Source organism: Heptranchias perlo, chromosome 18 (assembly GCF_035084215.1).
Source record: "Heptranchias perlo isolate sHepPer1 chromosome 18, sHepPer1.hap1, whole genome shotgun sequence".
Taxonomy (NCBI): domain Eukaryota; kingdom Metazoa; phylum Chordata; class Chondrichthyes; order Hexanchiformes; family Hexanchidae; genus Heptranchias; species Heptranchias perlo.
Genome location: NC_090342.1, coordinates 46,656,479 through 46,680,480, shown reverse-complemented (window position 1 = coordinate 46,680,480; position 24,002 = coordinate 46,656,479). Strand labels below are relative to the sequence as shown.

At 42.3% G+C, this 24,002-nt stretch overlaps 1 protein-coding gene across 1 annotated transcript in view; it reads right to left on the bottom strand.

Moving 5' to 3' along the window:
- LOC137334837 (A disintegrin and metalloproteinase with thrombospondin motifs 20-like) overlaps window positions 1-24,002 on the bottom strand; it is a 423,984-nt gene that overhangs the window by 172,848 nt on the left and 227,134 nt on the right. Inside the window, exons 15-16 of the mRNA XM_067999860.1 lie at window positions 23,772-23,889; window positions 3,654-3,749 (exon numbers count right to left, since the gene is read on the bottom strand). Of these exons, the coding sequence (XP_067855961.1) occupies window positions 3,654-3,749; window positions 23,772-23,889 (214 nt within the window). The remainder of the gene's footprint in view (window positions 1-3,653; window positions 3,750-23,771; window positions 23,890-24,002) is intronic.

Genomic DNA, 24,002 nt, shown 5'->3' with positions numbered 1-24,002 from the left:
TATGTAATCTTTCCTCATAATCTAACCCTTGGAATCTTAGTGACATTCTGGTGAATCTGCGCTGCACTCCTTCTAAGGCCGATATATCCTTTCTAAGGTGCGGTGCCCAGAACTGTACACACTACTCCAGATGTAGTCTAACCAGGGCTTTGTATAGCTGTAGCAAAATATACTCTAGCCCTATAGTTATAAAGGCTGACATTCCATTAGCCTTTTTGATTATTTTTTGTACATTTTAGTGATCTGTGTACATGGACCCCTAAATCTCTTTGGACCGCCACTGTTCCTAGCTTTTCACTGTTTAAAAAATACTCAGATCTATCCTTTCTTGGTCCAAAATGGATGGCCTCACACTTCCCTGCGGTGAAATCTATTTGCCACAGTTTTGCCCACTTGCTTCATCTATCAATGTCTCTTTGTAATTTTATGCTCCCGTTTGCACTACTTACTATGCCAACAATTTTTGTGTCATCGGCAAACTTGGGTATTTGGTTCCCTATTGTGTTATCTAAATCATTAATGAATATAGTGAATAGTTGAGGCCCCAGCACAGATCCTTGTGGGACACAACTAGTCACTTCTTTCCAATTCGAGTACACACCCTTTATCCCTACTCTCTGTCTTCTACCGTCTAACCAATCTCATAACCAGGTCAATAATTTGCCTTCAATTCCATGAGCTTTAATTTTAGCTAATAGTCTCTTATGTGGAACCTTATCGAATGCCTTCTGGAAGTCCATATAAACTACATCCATAGACTACATCCCATGTCTACTACTTTAGTTACTTCCTCAAAAAATTCTATTAGGTGCATTAGACATGACCTAGCCTTTACAAATCCATGTTGACTCTCTCTAATCAACTCAAATTTCTCTAAGTGCTCAGTCACACTGTCCTTAAATATAGATCCCAATAGCTTCCTCACAACAGATGTTAGTCTAATAGGTCTATATTTCCTGGTTTCCTGGTTTCTCTTTCTCACCGTTCTTAAATAATGGAGTTACATTTGCAATTTTCCAATCGAAAGGGACAATTCCTGAATCGAGAGCGCTTTGCAAGATCACGGCTAAAGCATCTGCAATTTCCTCACCTACTTCCTTTAAAACCCTGGGGTGGAAATCATCAGGTCCTGGGGATTTGTCAGTCTTTAGTGCCATTATTATTTCTAATACTGCTTTCTTGCTTACGTTAACTTTCGTGAGTTCCAGTCTTTGATTCATTATTAGTTTCCCTGGAATGTCAGGTATATTATCCTCTTCCTCTACTGTGAAGACTGACACAAAGTAATTATTCAACAAGTCTGCCATTTCTTTATATACATTTGCAATATTACCCACATCTGTTTTTAAAGGGCTCACATTACCCTATCCTTTGTCTTCTAATATAATTGTAAAAACTGTTTGTGTTAATCCCACCCCAAGGTTACTCGCAAGCCTCCTGTGCCATGGCTCATGGTTGGTCAGAGGTTGAGCCAATGCAATGGAGGGGGATTACTGAGATGTGGGAGTGATAGAGGAATGCACATCCACTGAAAGAATTTGGAAAGAAGTTAATAAGAGATTTTTTTTCCAGAGACAGTGTTGTAAGCGTTTTTCAATTGAGTCCTATTCTTTAGACACTGCAGATAGATAAATAAATAAATTTGTTCCCTTCACACACTACAATTACATAGATAAGTAAATCTCTGAATATAAGATGGGGGAATCAGCTCTTAACCCTGCTGTCCATTTGTTTAGGATGTAGATTTTTACTGCTAGCGCCAAGAAATGTATAAAACTTAAGAAAAGATTAAACTAATGACCTAGAAATTACTTACCTTGGACGCCGCTCTGTAATGGCGTCCATCCCAACCGCCGTCGAATCCATTGGAGTAAGTTCGCGAATGCGCACATGCGCAGTAAAACCCCGAAATCATGAACTTGCTGTGATTGGTTCAACGGCGTTTTGACAGTCCCGAATTAAAGGGCCAACCACGCCAATATCAATACAATCAAACACAATCACCAAACAATCGTAAACTTACCCATCTGCCCAGCTGGAACAAAGGTACTTACCCCACGAGAAGGTACGCTTGAAAATACCAGCCCTACACTAATTTTTAAAAGTGCGGAGACTTATAGTGACTGCAAAATAACAAAAAATGTTTTTTAAAATGTGGAATGTCTAATTATTCCTATTTTAATATATTTTGATCATTAAAAAAAAATGTCAGTACATTATAAGTCATTTCCTTGCCTTTTTATAATAAGATATGTTATTAGGTTAAATTTTTATTTAAACTAACATAGGGAATGTCACTTTAAATGAACGAGTATTATTTGCCTGCTTGTGGGCGGGACTTGCCTTCCCACAATCTTTGCATGCGCACATGGCCTGCGCTGATCTCGGAGCGCACCACTGGAGAAGATTTCAAAATTCAGCAAACGGACGTCATGGCCTACGCAGTGAGTACATTCGTACTTTTTATCCGCAGGATGTGAGGAGAGCCTTGCCACACCGGTCGGAGCAAGTTCCGGCTTTGCATGTTTCCTACCTTAATAAATAGCTCTGTAACGTTACTTAATGTTACCAAAAGGTTCTGCTTAAACAAGCTTGCTCAAATTCAGAACTTTTATTTAGGGCCCCTCTCTCCAAACTTGAATAATGGTCAGATTAAAAACCCAGGGCTAATAAGGGAAACAATACTCTGGAAAATTCCCGTCCGACTCCCTCGGGTGATCAAAACCAGTCCAGGAGATCATGTGTTATCTGTAAAGCCACTTACCTTCTATATGATGTGATCTCTGCCCCAGTCAAGAACTGGTCCAGCTCCCTCTTGAAGGCATACAGAGTCACGACCCACTGCACCAGCCTGCTGAGACATTAAATTGAGGCCCTGTCTGCTGGAAAATAATCCCCAGCACTATGTGAAGAACAGCAGAGAGTTCTCCTGGTGTCCTCCCTCAGTCAACACTCCCAAAACAGATCAACCAGTCATTCATCTCAAATCCGGTTTGTGGGATCTTGCTGTGCATAAATTGACTGCTGCATTTGCTTACGTAACAGTGTGTGTATGTGTTCTGGACATGAGGTAAGGGAAGAATTCAGTCTGATTGTGATGTCCTGTCTTGTTTAATAGCTTTCGATGCTCATGGTCTTGGCTAATACATGAAGAATGCCCACATGGACAAAGCGTGGAGTGTGGCTGTCACCTTAAGGCCCCCTATCCCAACCAAAAATCAACACCTTCAAGACAGGAGCAAACTAAAAAACAATACATTCCTTTGTCAGGTCAAAAACAAAGTCTGTTTTATTAGATAATATAAATTACACTTTGCTAACTTGGCAAAATGTTGAAGTAAGCAGTGCACACTATGGACAGTGTGAGGCCTCTCTACCTATCAATGCTTCTTTTCAGCATTAGAAAAAAAAATACAAAATTGGGAAGGTCCAATACTCTTATAAACTGAATTTGCATTTCAAATTGGACAATAAATTTTGCTTGTAAGATAATAGTCTGTGGAGGAAGTCAACTTTCCTCAAGATTTTTGAATGGGTGTATTTTGCTAGAATGGGAGTTTGCTGAATTGTTAAAGGTAAAGTGGATCACGATGCCGACTATAGCGAGCTGAGGGCTACAAATAAACTGCACTACTTCTTCTCAAAATACTTACCAAGGTAGTTGTCATCCTCTGGCTTGCTTGAATAGCTGTGCTGCCGTACGTCAATATTAGTCGCTCCTGAAGGTATTCGTACAACAACATTATACCCTTAAAATAAATCAATAATATCAGTACATGCAGTGTAGAGGATAAACTCTTCTATTAACATCCACAACGCAAACCCAAAATTTGATCTGTATTTAATAGATTGATTGACTCCACATTGGATTTGTTTTTTTAATCTTATGCTCCGACCAAGTTTCTGCAACTCACTGAACAACAGCAACAACAACTTGCATTTACGGAAAGAAAGACTTGCATTTATATAACACCTTTCACAACCTCAGGACATCCCAAAGCACTTTAAAGCCACTGAACTACTTTTGAAGTGTAGTCATTGTTACAATGTTTAGAAACACAGCAGCCAATTTGCGCACAGCAATGTCCTACAAACAACAATGTGATAATGACCAGATAGTCTATCTTTTAGGGATGTTGGTTGAGGGATAAATATTGGCCAGGACATGAGGAGAACTCCTCTGCTGTTCTTCAAAATAATGCAATGGGATCTTTTATATCCACCTAGAAGGCAGACAGGGCTTCAGTTTAAAGTTTTATCCAAAAGATGGCACTTCCAAAAGTGCAGCACTCCACTGGAGTGTTAGTCTAGATTTTGTGCTGAAGACTTGAACCCACAACCTTCAAACTCAGAAGTATGTTTGTTACCAGTGAGCCACAGCTAATACTTAATATAGATAGCTATAACTATAGTTTTATAGCACCCTTTCACAGAGCTGCAAGGAAAAAATGAATGTCATCCCAAAAAAGGACATGTTAGGAGAGGTGACCAAATGCTGCCCCCATCCTATCCTGAACCAAGTCCCACTCGTCTATCGTCCCTGTCTTCGCTGACCTACATTGGCTCCCAGTCTTCCAATGCCTCAAATTTAAAATGCGTATACTTGTGTTCAAATCCATCAATTGCCTCACCTCGTTCCATCTATGTAATTGCTTCTAGCACTACACCAACCCCTTCCCCCGAACACGCTGGCTTTTTGGACATCCTCCTTCACTTCACCCCACCTTTGGCGGTCATGTGTTCAGCTGCCGAGGCCTCACACTTGGACTTCCCTCCCTGAACCCCTCAGATAAACCAGCTTCAGTTAATCAATGTTGCACACATCTGAAAGACTCCAATTCAGCTTCATGTTATTGACCAGGTTGTCCTTGTATAAATTTAACTTCAAAAGACTATCACTAACTCGAGTGGCATCTTCCATGCAGGACTTTCACCTTACACTTCACCCCACCCTGTCGCCAAGCACCCCTCACTGTAATGTCAAGGACTGTATGACTATGTATGACCCTCAATGTATGCATGAGCAATTATTGTGAAACTTATAAGCTGAGACTGAAGGAAGTGAGCTGAGAAAGTGTGTAAACTTTAACAAAATAAAAAAGCTATCACCTCACCCACAATTAGAATTAGCTGATGCAGTGCAGTACTCACTTCCAAAAATCTGCAACTCATTGTGCTTTTATATAGGAGTGGAACCATTAGGTGTCACTATTTAAAGGAGTGGAACCATTAGGTGTCACTATTTAAAGGAGTGGAACCATTAGGTGTCACTATTTAAAGGAGTGCAACCATTAGGTGTCACTATTTAAAGGTGTGGAACCATTAGGTGACACTATTTAAAGGAGTGGAACCATTAGGTGTCACTATTTTAAGGAGTGGTACCATTAGATGTCACTATTCAAAGGAGTGGAACCATTAGGTGTCACTATTTAAAGGAGTGCAACCATTAGGTGTCACGATTTAAAGGTGTGGAACCATTAGGTGTCACTATTTAAAGGAGTGGAACCATTAGGTGTCACTATTTAAAGGAGTGCAAACATTAGGTGTCACTCTTTAAAGGGGTGGAACCATTAGGAGTCGCTATTGAAAGGAGTGGAACCATTAGGAGTCGCTATTTAAAGGTGTGGAACCATTAGGTGTCACTATTTAAAGGAGTGGAAACATTAGGTGTCACTATTTAAAGGTGTGGAACCATTAGGTGTCACTATTTAAAGGAGTGGAAACATTAGGTGTCACTATTTTAAGGAGTGGAAACATTAGGTGTCACTATTTAAAGGAGTGGAACCATTAGGTGTCAATATTTAAAGGAGTGGAACCATTAGGTGTCACCATTTAAAGGAGTGGAAACATTAGGTGTCAATATTTAAAGGAGTGGAACCATTAGGTTTCACTATTTAAAGGAGTGGAACCAATTGGTTTCACTATTTAAAGGAGTGGAACCATTAGGTGTCACTATTCAAAGGTGTGGAACCATTAGGTGTCACTATTTAATGAAGTGGAACCATTAGGTGTCACTATTTTAAGGAGTGGAACCATTGGATGTTGACATTTAAAGGAGTGGAACCGTTAGGTGTCACTATTTAAAGGAGTGGAAACATTAGGTGTCACTATTGAAAGGAGTGGAACCATTAGATGTCGCCATTTAAAGGAGTGGAACCGTTAGGTGTCACTATTTAAAGGAGTGGAACCATTAGGTGTCACTATTGAAAGGAGTGGAACCATTAGGTGTCACTATTTAAAGGAGTGGAACCATTAGATGTCATTATTTAAAGGAGTGGAACCATTAGATGTCGCCATTTAAAGGAGTGGAACCATTAGGTGTCACTATTTAAAGGAGTGGAACCATTAGGTGTCACTATTTTAAGGAGTGGAACCATTAGGTGACACCATTTAAAGGAGTGGAACCATTAGGTGTCACTATTTAAATGACTGGAACCATTAGGTGTCACTATTTTAAGGAGTGGAACCATTAGGTGTCACTATTTTAAGGAGTGGAACCATTAGGTATCAATATTTAAAGGAGTGGAACCATTAGGTGTCACTATTTAAAGGAGTGGAACCATTAGGTGTCACTATTTTAAGGAGTGGAACCATTAGGTGTCACTATTTTAAGGAGTGGAACCATTAGGTATCAATATTTAAAGGAGTGGAACCATTAGGTGTCACTATTTAAAGGAGTGGAACCATTAGGTGTCACTATTTTAAGGAGTGGAACCATTAGGTTTCAATATTTAAAGGAGTGGAACCATTAGGTGTCACTATTTAAAGGAGTGGAACCATTAGGTGTCACTATTTTAAGGAGTGGAACCATTAGGTTTCAATATTTAAAGGAGTGGAACCATTAGGTGTCACTATTTTAAGGAGTGGAACCATTGGGTGTCACTATTTAAAGGAGTGGAACCATTAGGTGTCACTATTTAAAGGAGTGGAAACATTAGGTGTCACTATTTTAAGGAGTGGAACCATTAGGTGTCACTATTTTAAGGAGTGGAACCATTAGGTTTCAATATTTAAAGGAGTGGAACCATTAGGTGTCACTATTTTAAGGAGTGGAACCATTGGGTGTCACTATTTTAAGGAGTGGAACCATTAGGTGTCACTATTTAAAGGAGTGGAAACATTAGGTGACACCATTTAAAGGAGTGGAACCATTAGGTGTCACTATTTAAAGGAGTGGAACCATTAGGTGTCACTATTTTAAGGAGTGGAACCATTAGGTGACACCATTTAAAGGAGTGGAACCATTAGGTGTCACTATTTAAAGGAGTGGAACCATTAGGTGTCACTATTTAAAGGAGTGGAACCATTAGGTGTCACTATTTAAAGGAGTGGAACCATTAGGTGTCATTATTTAAAGGAGTGGAACCATTAGGTGTCACTATTAAAAGGTGTGGAACCATTAGGTGTCACCATTTAAAGGAGTGGAAACATTAGGTGTCACTATTTTAAGGAGTGGAACCATTAGGTGTCACTATTTTAAGGAGTGGAACCATTAGGTGTCACTATTTTAAGGAGTGGAACCATTAGGTGACACCATTTAAAGGAGTGGAACCATTAGGTGTCACTATTTTAAGGAGTGGAACCATTAGGTGTCACTATTTAAAGGAGTGGAAACATTAGGTGTCACTATTTTAAGGAGTGGAACCATTAGGTGTCACTATTTTAAGGAGTGGAACCATTAGGTGTCACTATTTAAAGGAGTGGAACCATTAGGTGACACCATTTAAAGGAGTGGAACCATTAGGTGTCACTATTTTAAGGAGTGGAACCATTAGGTGTCACTATTTTAAGGAGTGGAACCATTAGGTGTCACTATTTTAAGGAGTGGAACCATTAGGTGACACCATTTAAAGGAGTGGAACCATTAGGTGTCACTATTTAAAGGAGTGGAAACATTAGGTGTCACTATTTAAAGGAGTGGAAACATTAGGTGTCACTATTTTAAGGAGTGGAACCATTAGGTGTCACTATTTTAAGGAGTGGAACCATTAGGTATCAATATTTAAAGGAGTGGAACCATTAGGTGTCACTATTTAAAGGAGTGGAACCATTAGGTGTCACTATTTTAAGGAGTGGAACCATTAGGTGTCACTATTTTAAGGAGTGGAACCATTAGGTATCAATATTTAAAGGAGTGGAACCATTAGGTGTCACTATTTAAAGGAGTGGAACCATTAGGTGTCACTATTTTAAGGAGTGGAACCATTAGGTTTCAATATTTAAAGGAGTGGAACCATTAGGTGTCACTATTTAAAGGAGTGGAACCATTAGGTGTCACTATTTTAAGGAGTGGAACCATTAGGTTTCAATATTTAAAGGAGTGGAACCATTAGGTGTCACTATTTTAAGGAGTGGAACCATTGGGTGTCACTATTTAAAGGAGTGGAACCATTAGGTGTCACTATTTAAAGGAGTGGAAACATTAGGTGTCACTATTTTAAGGAGTGGAACCATTAGGTGTCACTATTTTAAGGAGTGGAACCATTAGGTTTCAATATTTAAAGGAGTGGAACCATTAGGTGTCACTATTTTAAGGAGTGGAACCATTGGGTGTCACTATTTTAAGGAGTGGAACCATTAGGTGTCACTATTTAAAGGAGTGGAAACATTAGGTGACACCATTTAAAGGAGTGGAACCATTAGGTGTCACTATTTAAAGGAGTGGAACCATTAGGTGTCACTATTTTAAGGAGTGGAACCATTAGGTGACACCATTTAAAGGAGTGGAACCATTAGGTGTCACTATTTAAAGGAGTGGAACCATTAGGTGTCACTATTTAAAGGAGTGGAACCATTAGGTGTCACTATTTAAAGGAGTGGAACCATTAGGTGTCATTATTTAAAGGAGTGGAACCATTAGGTGTCACTATTAAAAGGTGTGGAACCATTAGGTGTCACCATTTAAAGGAGTGGAAACATTAGGTGTCACTATTTTAAGGAGTGGAACCATTAGGTGTCACTATTTTAAGGAGTGGAACCATTAGGTGTCACTATTTTAAGGAGTGGAACCATTAGGTGACACCATTTAAAGGAGTGGAACCATTAGGTGTCACTATTTTAAGGAGTGGAACCATTAGGTGTCACTATTTAAAGGAGTGGAAACATTAGGTGTCACTATTTTAAGGAGTGGAACCATTAGGTGTCACTATTTTAAGGAGTGGAACCATTAGGTGTCACTATTTAAAGGAGTGGAACCATTAGGTGACACCATTTAAAGGAGTGGAACCATTAGGTGTCACTATTTTAAGGAGTGGAACCATTAGGTGTCACTATTTTAAGGAGTGGAACCATTAGGTGTCACTATTTTAAGGAGTGGAACCATTAGGTGACACCATTTAAAGGAGTGGAACCATTAGGTGTCACTATTTAAAGGAGTGGAAACATTAGGTGTCACTATTTAAAGGAGTGGAACCATTAGGTGTCACCATTTAAAGGAGTGGAACCATTAGGTGTCACTATTTAAAGGAGTGGAACCATTAGGTGTCACTATTTTAAGGAGTGGAACCATTAGGTGTTACTATTTTAAGGAGTGGAACCATTAGGTGTCAATATTTAAAGGAGTGGAACCATTAGGTGTCACTATTTAAAGGAGTGGAACCATTAGGTGTCACTATTTAAAGGAGTGGAACCATTAGGTGACACCATTTAAAGGAGTGGAACCATTAGGTGTCACTATTTTAAGGAGTGGAACCATTAGGTGTCACTATTTTAAGGAGTGGAACCATTAGGTGTCAATATTTAAAGGAGTGGAACCATTAGGTGTCAATATTTAAAGGAGTGGAACCATTAGGTGTCACTATTTAAAGGTGTGGAACCATTAGGTGTCACTATTTAAAGGAGTGGAAACATTAGGTGTCACTATTTAAAGGAGTGGAACCATTAGGTGTCACTATTTAAAGGAGTGGGACCATTAGGTGTCACTATTAAAAGGTGTGGAACCATTAGGTGTCACCATTTAAAGGAGTGGAACCATTAGGTGTCACTATTTTAAGGAGTGGAACCATTAGGTGTCACTATTTTAAGGAGTGGAACCATTAGGTGTCAATATTTAAAGGAGTGGAACCATTAGGTGTCAATATTTAAAGGAGTGGAACCATTAGGTGTCACTATTTTAAGGAGTGGAACCATTAGGTGTCACTATTTTAAGGAGTGGAACCATAAGGTGTCGACATTTAAGGGTGGGGAACCATTCTCAAAGTGTGCTAAAAACATCTTTCAACACTGCAGCAACCTTATTTTACTTTTACTTTGGGCAACTGCATCCAATCAGTTTGTATATCGACCTTTCTATGACCCTCCACGTGTTCTCACAGCAGCAGATGGGAACAAGTACTGGATTCTGCTCATAACTCTGGGTAATAGCTCTGATTACACACAAGTGCATTACACATGATTGGATTCTACGCATGGGAATCCAGGCATAAATTGCTTTTGTACACAGCTACAGGCTTATATAAACAGAGGATAAAATCAATTCAGATTAATTCAGTTTTTCCATACACAATGATGCTCACTCATAGCAGCAGAAAACACAAATACTTACCGTTTAGATCAGCAGAACCCACTGAATCTTCTTGGGACTCGCTGCTCTCGAGTACCTGATCCAAGTGAGCCGCGGCTTTAAGTGTCGGCAGACCATTCAAGTATGGACAGCAACACCGCAGAGCTCGATCGCAGCCTCACACAACATCTACACAAGTGCACTTTCCAGTAGGCGTCACTGGAGAGTGATCAGAAGCGAGAACACAGGGTGAGTTTAAGCTTCCATAGCCCTGTCGAGGCCATTTCCTGTCCTGGGCCATGAACGTACCAGACACAGGCCCACCCCTGGCTGGGTCTTGCATCAGGCAAACAGTTGCAGATTTGATTGGGTTTCCAAAGCTGGATCTTCTAACTCTGATGGAGACCAGCAGCTGGAAGGCCCTGACTGTCCGAAAACATCCTGGCAGGGTTTTACGATTTAAAAAGCAAAGCTACCTGCCTATCTTTGGCCTGTTCCCAGGTACCCTCATGAACCCTCTGATCGGCTGGGTCCAGGGGAAGGTCAGAGCACCTGGTTTCACCAAGTCCCCTGCACTGGGGCACGCAGCAAACGTTGCCTCAGGAAAATGAAGTGGAGGCTGGGAAAACCATACCCGCCCCTCCCCCGGCTCATTCGCATGCCTGCAATAGGCCTTTTGGAAGCCCCAGAAATCCTGGGGCAACGTGGAGGAAGAGAAGGTCTGGTGAAACAGGCCTTTGCCTCTTTTTCTGCTCTTTGCTCCCAGGGGAATGGGTGTTCTCTGAGGGCAAAGGCCAGGAAAATCAACCCATACAAATCACAGCTGATGCCAGTCCAACCATGGGAGATGCTACCTCTGTTCGGTGCCCCAATCGTGAACTGGATCTGTGAATTGCTGGGACCAAGTGGCACTGTAATGTTTTTCATTATCACTAAGATTGCTTTATTTTGACTAGATTTCCAAGGACCTTTGCGTGATACGTAAATGACAGCATACTGGACAGGATATAAACACACGGATCAGGTGTGATTCTGTGCTCTGGCACTCGGTGGGGAGCGTACCATGGGAAATTGCAGGTGAGCAGCCTACCCACAATTTCCCAAGGTACACTGCCTGCTAGTGCCCCTCCCGACCAGGAACATCGGATTGAGGAACCACCCCTATCATGAGCTGAGAAAACCGAAAAGGCTCAAGAGGCAACTGTCTGATGCTTGCTTTATGCTGGATCAATAGTACAGAGACAGAATTACATGCATTATAAGATTAAGCCTAAATCATTGTTGAAGTTACAAGTGAACAACAAAAACAACAGCAGGGAGAGAGATAACAAGACAAGGTGGGTTGGAAGAGAGTTCCAGGGGACAGGAAATATAACTTCCGATGGTGGAGTAGGAGAGGTTGGGGCCGACCGCTAATCCAGAGGCAGAAGAATAGGGGTATGGGCTGGAGAAGATCTCTCAAATATTGCATGGAAGATTTGGCATGCAAAGATCTTGAAGTTGATTTGTTGGGACAAATTGGAGCCAGTGGGCCTGGATAGGGATTCTGTCACTGCGGGGCTTTCTGTCGGTGGATTTGAGGTGCAGAGTTCTGGATTGAATGGGGATTGCAAAGGGAGGAGGAAGTGGAAAGATGAGCAAGGAGGGCAGTGGACTAATCGATCCACCAGGTGATGAAGGCACAAATGAGGGTTTCAGCATTGGACAGGGAGAGGTAGGGGTGGGTGTAAGTGGGCACTGTTCTTGGCAACACACTCAGTTTAGAGGAAAAGAAAATGCCAAGATTGGCCATTAATGGGCTCAGCCTGAGCAGGCAACCAAGGAGGTTAATGGCAAGAGCACAGCAGAATAGCTTCAATATTGCCAACACTAAACCTTATTAAGTTTCAACTCATTCAGGACTCGGTGTCAGTCAGGTAGTACAGCAATAGTGCACGGTTGGACTCAGTGGAAGGACAAAGTACTGGCTCCATCGTGAAAGGCAGGACTGGAGCCAAAAGAGAACCATGAAGCTGTACCATCCAGGTCAGACCGTGGAAGAGAATGGAGCAGTGAACAGTGTCGAAGTTGGCAGAGAGGTGAGAGGAACATCGAGCCACATCTACAGCAGGCTCTTGGCACCATTAACACCTTTTATAGGAACATCAACTCGGGGTTGGAGGGGCAGACCAGCAACCCAAGCCTTCTCACCATCATCTTGGGGATTCGGCGGTAGGTCTCCCTCCCTCATTTTCCTCACTCCCTCATTTTCCTCCCTCCCTCATTTTCTTCCGCTCTCATTTTCCTTACTCATTCTCTTCCCTCCCTCCCTCCCTCATTTTGCTCTGAGCACAACATGTAGCACAATCGGAAGTGCACTGATTAGGAAAACATTTATGGTTTTGGATGCACAGAGGAAATCTATCCTTCCCTCCTACCCCGATTATACTATTTCTTTTTAAGAGCTACATTTAACCGCATATTGAAGTTTCAGGAAGTATATAAAATTCAACAGTGCTCCCAATAATGAGTAAAAAAAGCAGCACTGACAAAATTAATTGAATCTGACAGAATGTAAAAGTAAAAACAGGCTTGAAAACCTCAGCAACAGTTCACACACGGAGCCTGTCTGCGGACAGCGTTTGCTCAATTATGGCGATGTTATAATAGCTCCCACTCATATGTTACTGCTCGCAGAATGCTGACTGCGCTATAGTTACTGAAAGTGTAAGGAGGGGTTCATATACATCTAAAAAAAACAGCTTCGCACACACTCAATTGTCAAGTCTCAACAACAGCAATTTCAAAAGTGAAAAGACTTTGACTTCTATCTTGAACAATGAAGAATTACTTTCACTAGAGAGAGATAAACGGGTAATTCCTGTGCTCCCAACAGGGGTGGCCACACTCACAGGGAGCACAGGACAGAGATCGGGCTCCAACCAGTGTGGCTCCAGATAGGGAGTACGGGACACAGATAGGGCTCCAATCTGTGTGGCCCCAGATAGGGAGCACAGGACACAGATAGGGCTCCAACCTGTGTGGCTCCAGATAGGGAGTACGGGACACAGATAGGGCTCCAATCTGTGTGGCCCCAGATAGGGAGTACGGGACACAGATAGGGTTCCAATCTGTGTGGCCCCAGATAGGGAGTACGGGACACAGATAGGGCTCCAACCTGTGTGGCTCCAGATAGGGAGTACGGGACACAGATAGGGCTCCAATCTATGTGGCTCCAGATAGGGAGTACGGGACACAGATAGGGTTCCAATCTGTGTGGCCCCAGATAGGGAGTACGGGACACAGATAGGGCTCCAACCTGTGTGGCTCCAGATAGGGAGTACGGGACACAGATAGGGCTCCAACCTGTGTGGCTCCAGATAGGGAGTACGGGACACAGATAGGGCTCCAATCTGTGTGGCTTCAGATAGGGAGTACGGGACACAGATAGGGCTCCAATCTGTGTGGCTCCAGATAGGGAGTACGGGACACAGATAGGGCTCCAATCTGTGTGGCTTCAGATAGGGAGTACGGGACACAGATAGGGCTCCAATCTGCACTCTCTGCGAGTGCAGCTCATAGAATCACCCTTCATCTAAAATCTGAGGAATTAGCTCTATGTTTCTTTTACACTTGTCAGTCTGATATGTACAGTGTTCAGTCACTTTAACTGTGGTATGGGTTCCAAGCTGGCACTACCTTGTTTATATTTCCTGGCTCCCACTGCAATGCTCCTGCCCCAGGAGAGGGCTCTATACATCTATGCTTACACACAAGGGCAGAGCTCCCCTCATAGCAGTTAAAATGTAAACGTTTCGAGCATGTAGGCGGGTGCGTCTGTATTCTCCAAACATCTGAATCAATTCCAGTCGAGTTTAAAAAGGGCTCAGGATGGCCAAAACCTCCCCTGAGCATGTTATAACCAGGTTTGACACTGCATGGGAGTTACACACTAAATCAGGTGTGGCCAATCCTTCAACGCTCCAGAGCCAAAAAACAAAGAGCCACAAGTTTTAAAAACAATAAATAGTTCACTCAGTGATATTCTCATTGTAACTACAGGTATACCGTGCAAAAAATGTTGAAACCTAGCCAGCCAACATGCCTTCTAACATGTTCTGTTTCTGACTATTTGCCTAAAACCTGGATTCCCTTTCTCATTTCTTTTTCCATCTCATTCCCCCTTGGTTGATATTCCCTCTTCCTCTCACACTCTCACTCATTACCGCTGACTCTTGTATTCCCTTTTGTCTTTGTCATATTCATCTCTTCCTTATCCCTTTTCTCTTCATTTCTTGTCCGCCCTCTCATTATCTCTGTCTTTGCCTGTCCATACCCTATTCTCATTCTCTGTCTCTCTCAATCTTTCTCTCAGGAGGGAAAATGCTAGAATCTATTATCAAGGACGTACTAACAGGGTACTTAGAAAATCATAATATGAATAGGCAGTGTCGACACGGTTTTATGAAAGGGAAATCATGTTTGACAAATCTACTGGAGTTCTTTGAGGGTATAACTAGTGGGGTAGATAAGGGGGAACCAGTGAATGTAATATATAAGGTGCCACACAAGAGGTAGTTACACAAGATTAGGGCTCATGGGATTGGGGGTAATATATTAACATTAATTAAGGATTGGTTAACGGATAGAATACAGAGAGTAGGAATAAATTGGTCATTTTCGGGTTGGCAGGCTGTAACTAGTGGGGTGCCACAAGGATCAGTGCTTGGACCACAGCTGTTTACAATATATATCAATGTCTTAGATGAGGGGACCGAGTGTAATGTATCCAAGTTTGCTGACGATACAAAGCTAGGTGGAAAAGTAAGCTGTAAGGGATATAGACAGGTTAATTGAGTGGGCGAGAAGGTGGCAGATGGAGTGTAATGTGGGGAAATGTGAAATTATCCACTTTGGTGGGAAGAATAGAAAAGCAAAATATTTTTTAAAAGGTGAGAGACTAAGAAATGTTGGTACTCAGAGGGATTTGGGTGTCCTTGTACACGAAACACAGAAAGTTAGCATGAAGGTACAACAAGCAATTAAGAAGCAAATGGTGTGTTAGCCTTTATTGCAAGGGGGTTGGAGTATAAGAGTAAGGAGGTCTTGCTGCAATTATATAGGGCTCTGGTGAGACCACACCTGGAATACTGTGTACAGTTTTGGTCTCCTTACCTAAGGAAGGATATACTTGCCTTAGAGAGGGTGCAACAAAGTTTCACTAGATTGATTCCTCGGTGAGAGGGTTGTCCTATGAGGAGAGATTGAGTAAAATGGGTCTATATTTTCTGGAGTTTATAAAAATAAGAGGTGATTTCATTGAAACGTATAAAATTCTTAGAGGGCTTGACAGGGTAGATGCTCAGAGGCTGTTTCCCCTGGCTGGAGAGTCTAGAACTAGGGGGCATAGTCTCAAGATAAGGGGTCGGCCATTTAGGACCAAGATGAGGAAAAATTTCTTCCATCAGTGGGTTGTGGACCTTTGGAATTCTCTACCCCAGAGGGCTGTGGATGCTCAGTCGTTGAGTATGTTCAAGACTGAGAGAAATGGATTTTTGGACTCTCGGAGAATCAAGGGATATGGGGATAGGGTGGGAAAGTGGAGTTGAGGTAGAAGATCAGCCATGATCTTATTGAATGGCAGAGCAGGCTCAAGGGGCCGTATGGCTTACTCCTGCTCCTATCTCTTATGTTCTTTCTATCCCCATTGCTCTCTCAATCTTGCTTTCTCGCTTTCGGTCTGCCCATCCCACCATCATTTCTTTTCTTTCTTTCCCTGTCTCATCTAGCTCATTCCCTCCTTTCCTCTTTCCAATTCCCTCTATCCCCATTCTCTCATTTCCTCTCCCATGCTCTTCCCTTGTCTGTCACTAGTTCCTTTCCCTACCACCACATTTCCTCCCTCCTTGCCTCTTTGCTCCCCTCTACTCTTCCTTTCATTCCCTCCCTTCTGCCCTCCTTGTCTCTCTTTTCCTTTCTTTTTTCTTCCCTTGTTCTATCAAGCACTACCATCCAAGGCTTCTGAAGAAATTTTGATGCTGCTTACTCCCTGAACTTGCAGTCTCTATCACAGGAGCTTGTTGGTCTATGTCATTGTTTAGAACCATTGTTGATTGTTTTAATATTCTGAGCTGACATGAATAATGCTGGAGGATTTGGACCGATCTTCTGCGTTCGCAATGGCACCAGGGAGCCTCAATGGGATGGCTGCACATCGGGAAGTAATGGGCCTGCTGCTCATGATGTTCCATCTGTTAATTGTAACTGATGGAAAATCGTGGGCAAATGGCCCGCAAGAACCCCCCCACCCAACATGCCCTGCCGGTGGGCGGGACTACTCAAGCAGCACAATGAACTCGAAATATCGGCCCCACTAGATTGAATTATGCCTTCTGGAAATGGGGAAAGGGAGAGAAAAAGAATGGGAGAGAAAGAGTTCAGCAAAAAATGGGAGGAAAAACACAAGTGCGAGGCAGAAGATTGGAGAATATTGGATGTTCCAGGACACAACTTAAAAAGGAGAACCTAATGCCTAACTCATCACCAAATATTAATATTCAGTAATTGTGCATTTTATATATGATAAAAATGGTCTTATTTATACATTAACTTCCCAGGAAAAGAATCAACTTTAAGGACTATTTGGTAGAGAATTTATTTTGCTCCAACCTACAAGCAGATTCTGAAACCATAAGTTTGCTGGAATCAGGAAGATTGAGATAATTCAACCTGTATTTGAGATAAAAATATTAAAATTAACACATTGAACTCCTTTTTAAATTTAACTCAATTGTACAATAACATTTAGCTGAGAAACTCATATTATGGGCTGGATTTGCCTCTTCTTACAGCTTACGCCTGCCACCCTGACCCCTCCATGACCTGGCCCATTTTTCTGGGTTGGGGGGAGGGGATCATTAAACATTCATGACAGGCTCCTGGTGGGATTCCCACCGGCAAGTTGGAGCCCACCAGTGTCCCCGAGGGAAATGGCCAGTGCTGCCGCAGCAGGACTACAAGAGGTGGGAGCCATATTGAAGAGCCTTAAAAACTTCAACACATCTCCCACTGAGGGCCTCGGCTCAGACCAATCCTTCAGCAGGTAAGTGATGGGAAGCAAAATGGAGGGAGTGGAGGCCGCTATAAGGATCTCTCCCTCCATCTGTGACCTTCAGGGCCTTCCAGCTGCTACCCGTGTAGCACACTGGTGGGGCCCGCTAAGCGACCGACAGTGGGTGACAGTATTATTGCATGGCTAGGAGGAGAATTCCTGCTCACCCTGACCCAACAGAAATACGCAAAAAATTTCTTTTAGTGGCCATTTTGTGAGCGACCTCCAGTGGTTCCTTTAGGGAACACTGGTTAGACCCCCTCAAGGTCTAGTCCAAGTGGGTAGAGCACGCGTGATGCACACTCCTCCCTATGTTACTGAAAATTGCAAATGGAGTCTTAGAATTGTGGTAGTTAAGTGGGTTCCCACCTAGTTTCGGGCGGGAGCATTTGGTTGCCCATGCGTTTCGGGCGAGCCCCGGGCATTCCCGCATAAGCAAACAAACTCAGCAGGAAATTTCGGTGTAAGTTCCCATCAGCAAGAAATCGGTGTAAATTTCAGTGTAATTTCTGTACAAGTGTGACCCAGGAAATTCCGGGCCAAGGCTAAATTCCACATACACACAGCCTGTTTTTTAAAAAAAGTCAACAATTGAAAACTGGACTTTTGGTACCTGGTTTGTGATGATCAACATGACTGTGCAGCAAGCCCCCACTGAAATCGAATGGCTGGTCACCCTTTCTACAATTAAATTAAAATACCAGCCAGGGTACCTGTTCCCAATACAGATCACCATCCAGTGACTATCCATGTGTGTGGGCAGCAGATAAAGACAGGATTTGGCTTTCTTGTGATTTCCCACAACTGACAATGCTCACTGTCCCGAATGATGGATTCAGTGCAGTGTTGGAGGGCTGCAGGTACAAGTGAAACTGTAGACCAGCACAATTCATTGCCTTTAGTGGAGCTGGAATGAGGATAGGAGGGATGGGGGTGGAATAGGGCTTTTAAAATTTGTTGGTGGGAATGGTCTGAAGAATTACACTGTGCGTAAGCAGATGCACAAATTGAATCTACATATTAAATATATCTGTAATTTTTCAAAATAAATATTTGGGGCAGGGGGTGTTAGTTATACTGAGTGCTGATCAATCTTATTTACTTAATAAAATCTTCAAAGGGATATTTTAAAACTTAGCCAAAACATGCATTTAAGATCAAATTGTTGTAATAATATTAGGCACCACTCGGGGGCGACAATCTGTCTGAACTCCAAACTTTGGTGATGAGCAAAAAAAACTTCCAGGAGTAACGGATTCCTTAAAACTTTATAAAATTAATTCTTTGTGAAGAAAAACCTCAAGGACCAATGTCGCGACAAAACTAAAGCCTCCATAAATGCTCAAGGACTGTAATCAGCAGAGTAAGTGCTACAAGGCTAAAGTTATTGTAAGATTACACTTTTGGACATTATAATAAGAGATGCGTGTCGTAGTGGACATCATACAAATACCATAAACCAAGGTCAAGCATCGTTATAAACAGAGATACCGAGGGACATTCCCTGTGGATAAATGCCAAACCTGGTGTGGTCCTGAGCTACACTGATCATGAGTGCCCTATGAGCCTGTTCCTGAACACACTGATCAGAGTACACTACCCAGCTAAGGTCGCTGGATGGCATATAAAAGTGGGAGCTCCCCCAGGGTGCTGGGAGCTGTTTATAGCATCACCATTACCCGGTCCATAAGGCTGGTGGTAATATCCGTACAGCCCTGCCCTGTGCAGTGCTGAGCCCCATACAGACCAGAAGGCCCTCCTGTTTTTATCCCCAGTCTGAATCAAGGCACCAGTTGGAGCACTACAATTGGCCTCAGCACCCCTGGGGTGGGGGGGAGTGGGAGAAACAGAGCCAGCCCCCTCCATCACTTAAGAGTGAGGCATGTTGGGCACGAGCTGGGGACAGGATCAGGCTCGGTGTTAATCCCTTTTACAATCAAATAGTCTGCCAGCTACATAGACTGCCATATTTATAATGGCCACTTTGGCCAGGAGTGAATGGCTGGCAGTGTCTGTGGAGCTGTATTCCAGCAAAGAGTCACGGCCTTTTGGAGCGAAAGGGAGAGAATCACTGATGTCCACGAATGACATCACAGTGCGCCCACTCACAGAGCTGGAACATGGTCTTCATTGATGAATATCCAGCTTTAGGCCCAGGTATAGTTAATGTACAGGTCATCAGCATTGTTCCAGCCACATGCAGAGAGACTATCCAGGCCCAATTATTGTTAATGTACAGGGACACAAGCATTGTTCCAGGAACAGGCTAGCGAGGCCGACCCATTAAGGATAGTCATAGAGTCATAGAGTTATACAGCACGGATAGAGGCCCTTCGGCCCATCGTGTCCGCACCGGACATCAAGCCCTGTCTACTCTAATCCCATATTATATAGTGGACTGAGTGGAATGCTGGAGAGTTGCTACAACCCAGCATCTCCAACAGGCAACTTTACAGACCCATGGTAAGAAAGTGCTGAACACCTGGGTGTGTCAACACTGGAGAATTAAGTTCCTTTAACTTCAAAACGGAGTGAATTTCATTGATGGTTCAATCAGGAACTCCATCAATTTAGGAATTGTTTTGTTTTAAGTAACAGCGGGGAATTAATTTAATTTTTTTTTCGCACACATCTTCTCCCCTCCTTAAGGTATTGACTACTTGCTGAAATCTGAGGTCCATGCATATGCAATTCCAGTGTTAGTTGACAGTGAGCCCTGGTCAAATGTTCTCCTCCCTAATCCAGAGTTTGTGGCCAATCGTAGCACCCCCTGGCCTAGCCCCAGCTGAGGCCTACTAACTCTGTATGGATCGAGCCTACCACTTTGCAGATTTAAGTGATTCAGTTACTTACTGGATAAAACTCTAAGCCTTTGGCAGAGCATTTCTAAATACTTGACAGAAACACAACACAGTGCATCTCTAAAATCCAGTCTGCGTGTTACAAAAACAAAGAGCACCAATTCCCCATAATATTTATTTCTCTCGGCCAAAATGACTTAAGGTAAACGTGTAGATCACATGTTGCAATCTCTTATCACTCCTCCCATTTGAAGGGGATCCGTTAGTTGCAAAGTTTTCACAGGGTTTATCCCTTTAAAAAGATGTGGGACAGACTACCTCAGGGGGTTTGTACACAGTCCTTTTACCTAATGGGACCTGGATTTAAATCTGGTCTAGACTGATTGGATGAAGGTTCCTTGTGTGGTTTCTAGCGGTTGCGAGTCTTCCGCCCATAATTTGCCAACCAGAGGGAGCAGGGGTGGCTGGTTTGGGAAAATAAGAAAACTTGCACTGCTGCAATTAAGTTGCACTTCTGAGGTTGGGTAGAGTCGAGTAAACTAGCAGAGTTAAGGGTTACAATCGGGGCTCTCTTTATTTATGTACATAATATGACAGCAGCCCGCACTTTTATGTGTGATATGAATGGGTTAAAGAAAAAAGGGAAAGAATGCATTCATATGCACACCTCAAGCACCTTGGGAAGATTTACTACATTAAAGACGCTATATCAATAAAGGTGGTTGTTGTTGTTATTATTGTTTACAGCCAATTAAGTTCTTTGGAAGTGCAGTCACTGTTGTAATGTAGGAAACATGGCAGCCAAATTGCGCACAGCAAGGTTCCACAAACAGCAATGAGACAATCTGTTTTTTAGTGATGTTGGTTGAGGGATAAATGTTGACCAGGGTTAAAGTGCCACAGGGATTTTCCTACAGTATTTTTCATCCGGGTTACTTGGGTTACCCATCACTATCTCCTGTCCACACAGAAAGACAGAAAACACCATACCATCAGTCCATGTTGTTCTGACTGAAGCTGCTGACTTAATTAAGAGCTAATTCCACTACCCCATGCTCTCATCGGGTCGCCATGCTCTCAAAAAGTGCAGGTCAGAGAATTGGAGATGCAGTCCTATCACCAATCTGCACCCCTTCCAGTGTGGCTACCCCACTGGGGGAGCAGGATCAAGGAAGTAACCCTAAGATGACACAGAAGTAAAAGGATATGGCAAGTAACTGGCGGTACAATAGGTGACTTACACAAACTGCTCAAACTCAGCGGTTCCATCCACAGTCTCTTAATCGGGTGCCGGATGATTGAAACGTGGATGCTGAGCTCCCACAGGACCCCCTCTCACTGTTACAACAGACAGGCATGCAGAGAACCAGGTTTAGGGAAAACCAGCAGCACTTACAGCATTCCTAAGCAGGCTTTGACGCAACAGATCAAAGAAGTTGTTTCCCATTAGACAGGCAATCACGTTATTAATCAGTTCTACCATCCAAATAAATTCACTGCAGACAATGGACATCCGGCCATTCGGTAAGTTGTTTGTCTTTCTGACACCTGACTTGTGTATCAACAGCTTTGGCTGCTTTCATGTCATCAGCTGGCTCAGAGAACAATCTCTGAGTGTCTAAGCTCTGGAATTCCCTCCCTAATCCTCTCCGCCTCTCTACCTCTCTCTTCTCCTTTAAGACACTCCTTAAAACCTACCTCGTTGACCAGTCCTAATGTCTCCTTATGTGGCTTGGCGTCAAATTTTGTTCGATAATGCTCTTGTGAAGCGCCTTGGGGCGTTTTACTACGTTAAAGGTGCTATATAAATGCAAGTTGTTGTCTGACTGGCGTTTGTATGTTCACATATATTTAGCATTTCTAAGACATAAGGTAAATTCTAATGCAAACATCATTGTAGGAGACCAGTTGGACTAGATGGCCCCTCTGGAGATACAAATGGCTCCAAACAGTTTAGAGTATTGTTTGCCCAGATGCCAAGACAAAGGAATTATGTTTTCTTTTACAAAAAAGCAACTAACTGAAGTCTACTAAAAAACTGAAAGCATATAAAAATATAATAAAGACATTTTCACTGTTCAATGATGGAGCACTGCATCCACTGCAGTAATAACATTCACTAATTCTCATGTGTGCACCGACCAGAAACAAGTACAATGCTAGCCACTGCCGTACAAGAGCCCCAAAAATGAAGGAACTTCCCAAGTAAAATTAAAACCATACACACAACAAAAACCTATGAAGGCAGAGACTGAATTCAAAATGACAATATCATTTCGACCTTAGTGATGTCTTCTGACACTTCAGTGCAGTACTGAGGGAGTGCTGCACTGTCAGAGGTGCTTTCTTTCAGATGAGATGTTGAATCAAATCTGCCTGTTCTGGTGGACATAAAAGATTGCTTGGCACTATTCGAAGAGGAGGAGAGGAGATCTCCCAGTGTCCTGGCCAATATTTATCCCCCAACCAACAACACCAAAAAATAGATTAACTGGTTATTTATCTCACTGCTGTCTGTGGGAGCTTGCTGTGTACAAATTAACAGCCACGTTTGCCTACATTACAACAGTGACTGCACTTCTGTGAAATACTTCGGGATGTTCTGAGGATGTGAAAGGCACTATATAAACACAAGTTCTTTCTTTCCATTGAACTCCTCAGCTTGGTTCCTTCCTTGAATAATGGATACCTGGGAATGATATTAAAAGGCAGCAATCTAATAATTGGGTGAGGACCACATTTTACACCATTGATGAGATTAACACCCAAACTGTTTGTTGCATCATTTGACCCATGATTGGATTACAGTTTTGGAATTACTTCACACACACGCACAGTTTTAATATTCTGCAGATAGAAATTATGCTGAAATTTAAATATAACAAGGTTATTGGATTTTGAGGGGGGTTAATATCCTCTTTTTTAAATAAATAAGTTTGTAACTCTTTTAAGGCAGTGCAGAGGGGAATTTACCAGTGCCCTAAAATTAGCAGACAGAGGAAATCAGACCCTTGGAGTGATTGCAGGATAGCAATTTAAATCAAGGGTTCAAATATAGTCAGTAATTTATGGCATTGTTTGAACTCTGACCTTAGATTACAGTGTGGTAATCATTCCCTGGTATTTTCCATATGATTTTATCATTTTATTGTCAGTAATTGAAGTATATTTTCACAATTATCAACTGAAACTCTAATATTAATGTTTAGAAAAATGAAGCTGGAAACCAGGTCGTAATTAATTATTTTTAAAATCACTACTTTAAAAATACAAACTCTTTTAAAAAGGCAGTTATACTTTCTCGCTTAAAAAGAAAAACCTCTTGTCTTCGCTGGTTTGGTCGTTTTTTTTCTCTAACCATCCAGCGAACACAACTTACCATATTGTGCATTATTAAAAGTACCAGCCAGGGTCCGACATGAGGAATTATCTCCACCGCATACTCCGCATTTATCCCGCCTCGCTTTGGAATTCAGTACGTGGTCACATCCTGCTTGCTGTAAAAGAAACACTGGGATTAAGCAGCTGGGATCTCTCAAGACAAGGCTGATGTATAAATAACAACTTCATAATCTGCCAAATAAATGATCATTAATTGGGAGAGTGGGTA